The sequence below is a fragment of the Embiotoca jacksoni genome, unplaced genomic scaffold, assembly GCF_022577435.1.
Source record: "Embiotoca jacksoni isolate LCO1_2020_lvr unplaced genomic scaffold, fEmbJac1.0.p SCAF_1, whole genome shotgun sequence".
In the NCBI taxonomy this organism is placed as follows: Eukaryota; Metazoa; Chordata; class Actinopteri; family Embiotocidae; genus Embiotoca; species Embiotoca jacksoni.
Window position 1 is genome coordinate 19604952 of NW_027185229.1, and position 8923 is coordinate 19613874.

At 38.2% G+C, this 8923-nt stretch overlaps 1 protein-coding gene across 2 annotated transcripts; it reads left to right on the plus strand.

Moving 5' to 3' along the window:
* The first annotated feature begins 2693 nt into the window (after nt 1-2693).
* tamm41 (TAM41 mitochondrial translocator assembly and maintenance homolog) lies at nt 2694-8614 on the plus strand. 2 transcript variants are annotated; one of them, XM_069146209.1, is made up of 8 exons: nt 2694-3055; nt 3992-4174; nt 4490-4582; nt 4904-5054; nt 5671-5816; nt 6672-6837; nt 7284-7346; nt 8136-8614. In XM_069146209.1, exons 1-8 carry the CDS (start codon nt 2918-2920, stop codon nt 8225-8227), a joined length of 1032 nt encoding a protein of 343 aa, XP_069002310.1. In that variant the 5' UTR covers nt 2694-2917; the 3' UTR covers nt 8228-8614. The 2 variants fall into 2 exon arrangements, with proteins under 2 accessions (XP_069002310.1, XP_069002319.1); XM_069146218.1 differs by lacking the exons at nt 7284-7346; nt 8136-8614 and having other exon boundaries at nt 5671-5826; nt 6672-6729.
* Nucleotides 8615-8923: the final 309 nt, after the last annotated feature.

Consider the following 8923-nt stretch of genomic DNA (forward strand, 5'->3'; position numbering starts at 1 on the left):
GGCCTGCTGTTGAAACATGGCGAGGCAGCGTGGCACATGGAAGACGACCAGATCCATATGTAGATATGAAGGGCTCACTCTATGGTAATGATAATCTGATAGATTCAGGTGATTATAAACTAATGAGAACATAGCTATGTATCATGTTCAATTTCTACCAAAAGATCCTCCTAAATCCTACAAACTAACCCTTTACATTAAGTTACACAACATCCGTCTTTACTCCTGATGAATGAGTCATAATTCCTACAGCCTTTAATTGGGTTTGTAATATGACATTTTTGGCCATGATAATTTGGCCAATAATATTGTTCTTTCCTTTACCATGTGCATTCAGATTCCTTCATATAAACTACTGCTTTTAAATTCTAAATGAATAAGAACTGTTTGGCCATGGAAACACACAATAAACTTGATCTTATGAGGATGCACAGCATAATACAACCACGCTGGTTGAAATAATACAACCACGCTGGTTGAAATAACTGCAGGTCTACGGAAGGCATGTGCAGTTTGAAGTTATGAATATCTCTGGGACTATAATCACAAGGGTTCATTTAAAATGTACATGATGTAATGCAGGATGGAAAAAAAAAAATACCCTTTTATTCCTACTGGTACTTCACTGTCCCTGAATTAACAAGGCACTCAAACACAGTGAGTTAGCTTGTTAGTCAGGATTCAGTGACCTTATCAATATTCATCTGGCTGAGAAGATGGCTCACAGCAATTACTAAGAAGATAGTATTTGCACCGATCTTGACATTCCTTTAATGAGCTACAGACATATTGCTGTCATGAATCTACATTGAATAATAATTCATTTAAAACATTGTGAGGATTGGGCCTTTAAGACTTGCAGCTAATGCAATGGTAAAGACTGATGATGGCCTCACCAGGCTTTTGTCTTTTACAACTCCAGTTGGATGTTACTTGAATCTCACACTTCAGATCAACTTGTGGGTCTTTAGTTTTATGCATTGTGATCATTTTTTAAGACAGTTTAAATAAAATGTTTGCTTTCACATGTTCGATGGACTATCTCCTCTCGTTTCCAACACTCTGCTATAATAACGTCTGGCGCAATCACCATGGTCCTATCTGTATCATTGCATTTTCAGATTTATGAAACAGGATGTGTTTATTAAAATACCACACAAACTTGGTGATAGACAAAAACTAGTTGGGATGATCCTTCCTAACTTTTATGATTGCCCAAGTTAGCATTTCAACAGTTTATTTAAATACTCAAAATAGTATGTCAGCTTCAGTTATCTTCATTGTGATATTAGTGCGGAAACACTATTCACAATAGCTTTTGCACAGCCACTCTGAAAGGCAGACCTATCAGCGAACATAGATCCATATTAATGACAAAGCCAAAGAGTGTGCAACAGACCCTGATGCACAACCTCCACTCACATATCCACACTGTACATTTCAGTGAGTCCATGCACTTTTCACGAGTTTAAAAGTTACAAAGACCCAAGAAGCTCAATAACTATTTTTGATCTGTTGATTCACAAGCCAATAAAACTGCGAGAACACAGTCTTCCAAAGGTAAGGTGACTCTTGTCTTTTTGGCCCAAATATTTAACCAAAAAGAATACAAAATTGTCACAAATATTAAGCTAAGTGGTTATTTTTTACTGAGACATAGGGAGTGAGTTTGATCCGTCGAATTAATAAAAAATCATCACAAGAAATCAAAACACGTGCTTCAACTCACCAACAGAAAGGCAGCAAGTTTACCCAAAATCTTCACAGTCCCTGTTGCCTTGACCTGTGAAAAATAAATACAGTTATGTTAAAAAAAAGAAAAAAAGAAATTGTGATTTTCAGAATAAAGGGAATTTACACTCGGGTTTATTAGCCATCCCGTCGTAAATCCTATCTTCATGGAGGTTATCGTGTATTTTCTGCTGAAACTACTTCAGAGACAGTCAGTTCAACTGTACTGTTATTTTTGGGGATGGAGTTTATTGTGTGGTAAATTGCACAGCACTATAATAACAGGTGTTTCTGTCCAGTATCCACCCCCCCCCCCCCTCCCCTTTTGTATCAAGGCTACATAACAGAAACACCCCTCCAAAACAGTTGCAACATAAACTGAACATTATCAAGTAAATGCAGGTCGGTTTTTACTAGAAGAAAGTTATATACAGTCTACGGTTGTATAAGATTTCACTAGTTTGAGCTGGGTGCAGCTGTTGAACTGGCAACTGAGTGCATTTATAATAGCTTTGAACAAAGTCAAAGGATTACGTGGCCTCATGTTAACTTAATTCAATAATTTTGGAAAAAAAGTAATTTACCTTGTAACAAAACATACATGCTGCGAAAACAGGGTAAACACGTGTCGTTGCTGCTGCAGGTAGCTTATCCATCACAAATTAGTAGCATTCCCTGCCAGCAAAACGTAGAGGAAAACCGCCCTCTGCTGGCTAAATTTAGAGCCATTCACATTTCCTTTAACCGTTTTCCAAGTAGTAAAACTACAACAATGCGTCTAAGTATTCAACCACGCGTTTAAAAATAATCAAAACATTTACATTTGGGCTTGTTTGGCAAACGTTGTTTTGGGGGGTTCCGGTTGTTCGCCCTCCACCTCCGACTCCATTTCCCGTCAGCCCCACAGATGCGCGGCGACATCTGGTGACGCATATTTTAGTCGACTGTTTGTTTAAAACAAACAGCTGACCCAAACCGACCTGACGGACGGAGTTTAACGATAAAACGGTTCATTTTAGTCTTTTACAGCCGTGCTCGGGCTCAGTGTTACTCAACCTCTCCGTTTAAAATGTGTCTCTCGTTATACGCAGCCGATACTTTGGTTTTACGCGTGCTTTAGTTTGTTGTCCTGCCACTGACCGGCCCGTGTTATTGATTGTTGAACAATTGTCGTAGCTGGTTCAACATGACTCTTCCAGTGTTGCACAACACCGGCGTGCTCTACCGGAGAATATTATCACAGTTTCCACAGGACATCAGTTTAGCTTTTGCGTATGGCTCCGGCGTGTTTAAGCAGCAAGGGACCAGCCAAGGTCAAATGGAGGTACGAGACGCATTGTCTTGACAGTTTCTAAACTGCACTCGTGACATTAAAACATGCACATGTCAGGTAGCTACACAACATCGGTATAGTGACATTAAAGTTGCGTATCATTTGGTCATAGTAACGAAAACAATGGGACGTTATTCTGTAGTATTTCCTACACTTTTTTTTTAATTATTATTGTCTTGTTTTTTGTGTGTGCAATTTGCAGTGTTGGGGGGCGGGGGGGGATTTGTAGGTTTCCAGCATCACAGACGAACAGAAAACATGTGCATCTTGTTAGAAGCAAGATTCAGTATTTGTAAAGCAGAGGGTGTACAATGTGGTTGACATGATGTTTGCACGGGGAGTGGAGGCAGCACTTAAAAAGTAAACGCCAGAATAACGCAGGAGGATATGTAGTCACGTCCTTCAATGTGTAAACACAAATTTTTCGAAATGTACTAGTTAAAATTGTTTAATAAGGAACAAGGCTGAGTACATTGAAGTCTGTCAGTTAAAGGTGTGTCATTTTAGTTTGAAAATCCATTTGCCTGTTTGACAGCAAAGACATGAATCACGGATAGTTTAGTTGTTTTTTTTTTTTTTAAAGCAGCACACCTAAGCATGTTTTGGAAATAGATTGTAAAACTATTTTAATGTAAGATATTACAAACAGAAACGGGGCTCTTTCTGAGGTATTTGTTCAAGTTAATGGAGCCTAAGTTTATGCTGCAAACAACAAAACTCTGGGGAATGAAACTCCTTACATTGAAAACCATGAATTATGTGATACAGAAATGACTAAATTAAATTAATTTGGACAGCAGAGCTTTATTGGCACAATTACATTATCACAACCTGATTCCAGTCAGAGTTTATAAACAATAATGAATGATTCCTTCTCTCACTGCATGCTAAACTCTAAAATGTGATGTTTACCTCGAATATAAACAGAAGAACATGCTGGACTTTGTGTTTGCGGTGGACGATCCAGTGACATGGCACACCATGAATCTGCTGCAGAATCGCAAACACTACTCCATCCTCAAACTGCTGGGCCCCACCATGATCAGCTCCATACAAAATGACCGCGGGGCGTCCATATACTACAACACACTGGTGCCAGTGGATGGAAAGGTAAATCAGTATATTATCATAAGCCTGAATATTTATGAGAGTGTTTTTTTCTTTTCTAAAGGAGTGTACTATGAACCTTTTTTCTTTCTTTGTAAATGATCAGTGTGATTTTTAGTGTCGGTTTGATGGTTTAACTAAGTATGAAGAATCAGTGAGAAGCTGATGTCTGGGTATACAGTATATAAATCATTCAATTTATTTTGCATCTCTAGATCCAAGGTAATTGCTTTGATAATGAAAATGTAAGAAATTTGATACCCCACCCTTTTTATAAGTGTTTTTCATGGCTTCAAATATCTTTCCTCCTTTTCTCAGATAATCAAATATGGTGTGATTAGTACAGAGTCTCTGATTGATGACCTGATGCACTGGAAAACCCTGTATGTTGCTGGACGCCTTCACAAGCCGGTCAGTATCCTAATCAGACTGCTACTGAAGTTTTCAGACAAAGTGAACTGTAAAAAAAACGAATTATTCTATTGTGGAATTATTTATTGTTTTCAAAGCAGTCAAATGTTTTCCCAGCTTTAAAGAACATTGAAATAACTTACAATTCCAGTATTTATTATTTATTTTTTTTTTCAAAAAGGTGTTCACAATGACCTTTTAGTCGCCTTCCATTCAAGTTTGCCTAAATAAATACATACTTGCTTAAATCTTCTCAGGCTTTGGTGAAATGTACATGTGCATCAATGTTTATGCACTGTGTGTGTGTGTGTTCCCATGCAGGTAAAAATGCTGGTGCAGAATGAGAACGGGAAGCTCCGCGCTGCCCTCGTGGCCAATCTGAAGAGTGCTGTGATAGCCTCCTTCCTCATGCTGCCGGAGAGCTTCACTGAGGAAGACCTTTTCCTGCAGATAGCTGGTCTTTCTTATGCTGGTAAGTATTTTATACAACTACACCTGAATCTTGACATTATTTTTGTCTCAATGATAATATAAATTTAGTTCTGAAACTCATATGTCCTCTTTTGGGTTTTTTCTCCCACTTTGACACATAAAGTCTACTTCTTAGTTCTATTATTCAAGTTAACAGACGGACTGATATCAAAGCTGGTATTTTTTTCTTTGTAATAACACTTTAGTCTGTGTGGTTCAAACACGTGGAATACTTTATGGACGTGTGAACTCCCTGAGATGCAGTGGTGGATGGCTGGATCCGCAGAACTCACCTTGTTATTTTTTTCTGATGTAATAAAGTGAAATAGAGGGAGGTAAATAAATGTTAGCCTTGTGTTGACCATATAAATGTTTACATGCCAAGAATGGGCTAAACTAACATGTAGATGGGGGCAGAAGAAGTGGCAGAAGGAATGCCCTGATTTTATTCAGGAAACTGCGCATCAGAAGGTGTTTCTGAATTTGTTTCTGCTTTGCTACTATGAGATGAAACAAAAATGTTAAGAAAATATTATAGCAATTATATTATTCGTGATTTGGACTGGGTTTTGTTCCTTTCGGATTTTATGCAACACATTTTATCTGTGCCACTGAAGGGGATTTCAGGATGGTGATTGGAGAGGATAAATCCAAAGTGGCCAATATCGTCAAAGACAACATTCAACACTTCAGGATTCTGTATAGTAACATCCTGCGGGACTGCCCGCAAGTAGTCTACAAACCTCAACAAGGAAAACTTGAGGTATGACATGGTAAACAGACAACAAAAAACATGGAGCCAAGGATATCTTCATCACCTCAGGCGTCACACCGCCCTGAAATAACATGTTTAGCAGGAGGAACAGTTGAGAGCAAAGCAATAAGTATATATTGTTTGTGCATGTGTCATAGTCTTCGCAAAAGACAGAGTGTGATGTCTTTTGCAGTGAACAGTGCCTTGAGGAATTGCAAGCCGTACGCTAGTCCTGAGGGAACTAAACTTATACCCAGAAGTTACAAATGCATGAACCATGGTTACAAGCTAAAAAGTAAATTCCTTAAAAGCTCTACTTGAGGTCATAAACTCTTAACGTCATTTTCTTTGCAGTCGTCCCAGACAACAAATTTCCGTCGAACATTTCACTCAAAATTTGAATTTTTTTTTATAAATATACAATCATAAGTTGCTTTACTTTATAACTAAATACTCAGGGAAATAGTTGAGGATAGTCAAGTATACTCAATCCTACAATTCCTGTTGTTCTTCATAGCTTCTTTCCTCAATACAATCCACCGTTGAGGATAGACTGATAAATTGGGTGGCGTGTTTTAGCCGGTAAATAATAAGAAATTGTGGAACAGTAACAGTAATACAGTCTGTACACCGGCGAGCACAGACAAATGTATTTTTCGCCTGTAAAATGAATGAACATTTATAGGGCTTTTTTTTTTTTTTTTTTAATAGAAATGGTTGTGTTCATGTTAAAAAATTAGTATTGGCCATCATATTGTTTTCAGTTATGATAGTCAGATGAGACCTGTTGATCTGGTAGTTGTGCTGATGTCCAGTCAACTGTTTGCATCTCTTTTTCTTTTTTTCTTGTTTGTGTTTCTGCAGGTTGACAAAAGCCCTGAAGGCCAGTTCATCCAGCTGATGGCTTTACCCCGGACTCTTCAGCAAAGGATCACAAAGCTGGTTGATCCTCCAGGTAAAAACCGGGATGTGGAGGAGATCCTGCTGCAGGTGGCCCAGGACCCCGACTGTGGAGCCGTTGTTCAGCAAGGTATGGCACAGAGGAAAGGAGACGAGGAGAAGGTTATCTACTGTCGGATCTGTTTTCTAGAGATGATGGAAAGGCACATTTGGATTAACAGAGAGAGAGAGAGAGAGAGAGAGAGGGAGAGACGGAGACGGAGACGGATGAAAGAAAAACAAAGACACCTCATTGATCCGAGGTTCATTGTCACTCCTATTTTATTTGAAACATAAATAATAAATGACTGCATGAACAACTTCACTTGTGACTTTTATATATCAGCAAGCAAATATTTGAGTCTTTGCTAGGTTAAGATTGATGAATTAAATAAATTAAAAGTTAAAAATCCTAAACTTATTCCCCATGAGGGCATTTCCTTCGTAGTAGGTTAAACAGGATCCCCCCCATATGCAGCAGTCATACCATCATTTTGCAGTGTGATGAGATATTAAATCATGTTTGTTCCTCCTCAGGTCTCTCATCTATTGTGAAATCCTCCAGTATAACACAGAGTGTCAAAGGCATTGCTACAGCTGGTAAGAATCTCGACATAGACACATCGTTATGTTGTGTTATTGTGGGTTGCTTTAGTGTTGCAGATCCCTTAAAGAAATCGTATGGCATTTTGGGAAAAGCAACTATTCGCTTTTGAGTTAGTTAGAAGATTGATACTAGAGCTTAACCATTACTGAACACTTGAGACAAAGGTCAGTAATGGAGGAAGATTATTTCACAGTTTAATCATAAACTTTATTGTCCAAAATGATATCAGTTCACTGAAATAATTGTAATAATTATGAATTGATATTAGAGATAACTTTTAATAAAAACTTAGTCTAAACTACCCCATGCATCTTTTTATGCATTAAAAAAAAAAAAAAAAAAAAAAAAAAACGTTTTTGATTGACAATGATCTGGATGAATGAAAACCTTCACAGACAATATATCTGTGAACACCAATATTAGCTGATATAATCGGCCAACTGATCAAATTGATCAGGCACTAATATATACCTCTCTCAATATTTGTGCAATCACTTAAGTGCTGCAGCTCACCATAGGAAATTATAAAGGTAGAAAATAAGGGAAGCAGTTAAGCTGGCTCAGTCCAAAGATGACCATGTCTGCCTTGCACCACCTCTACCATTTGTCTCATCTAACACTTTGCAAGAAAGTGAAAAAGATTATTTCTCAAATGTTTCTGATCATATAGCCTTCAAGCACTAAGATGCGTTTTTAAACCTTCCACTGTTTTCATACAGAAATATTGTTCTTCCCATGTGATTCTTCATGCTCGGTGCATTGTTTGTCCCGGTTCTCCTCAGGCTTGTGGAAGACAGTGTCGTACAGCTCCAAAAAACTGATGAAGATGTGGAAGGGCTGGAGGAGGAAGCCGACCGTCTCACAGATGTCCTGATCCTGTCCATTCACCAGGAACCTGTCTGTCTTTATTACTGTCAATCCGACAATCCAAAAATGTCCATCCTTGTGATTTTTTTTTTTATTTACCCAGAAAACTGTGACTAGACCATTCACACCCGTACCTCTGGGCCGATCACTCCACAGTCTCTATGGATGCACCCAATGACCTGGTATCAGGCTGTGTGTGAATAGCATAGAACCATCTCTGCATCTGCCCGTTCTCATTAAACCGTAAAAGTGGTAGAATAAGAAGTGACATTTCCTGAGTCTGACTGAATTATGGCTGACATTTCTGGATGATGACTGCAGTGACACGTGATGCACTGCTGAATGGGCAACATTTTAAAGAATAAAAACCACAGTGTGAACACAGCACGAAACATTTGAGGTTTGGATGTCCTCTTTTGAATTATGTGTTACATCTGTACATTTTTCTAACCAATTGTTGCCATCTAGATGACAGATGGTGGAGAGTTAAGATGCAGAAACAATTTAGAAATTGAGGATAATATTTCTGTGCACGTTTACACTTCTCATCCATCTTCTCACCTCACCAAAGATCTCAAAACTTTTATCACTTTACATGTTTTGTCATTGTGAGTTGATCATACTGGACACTGCCTTGATGCACTGAAGATGCAATGATTGTATCGTCACAAACACTAGTCTAATTTAGCAAAAATAAATAGTT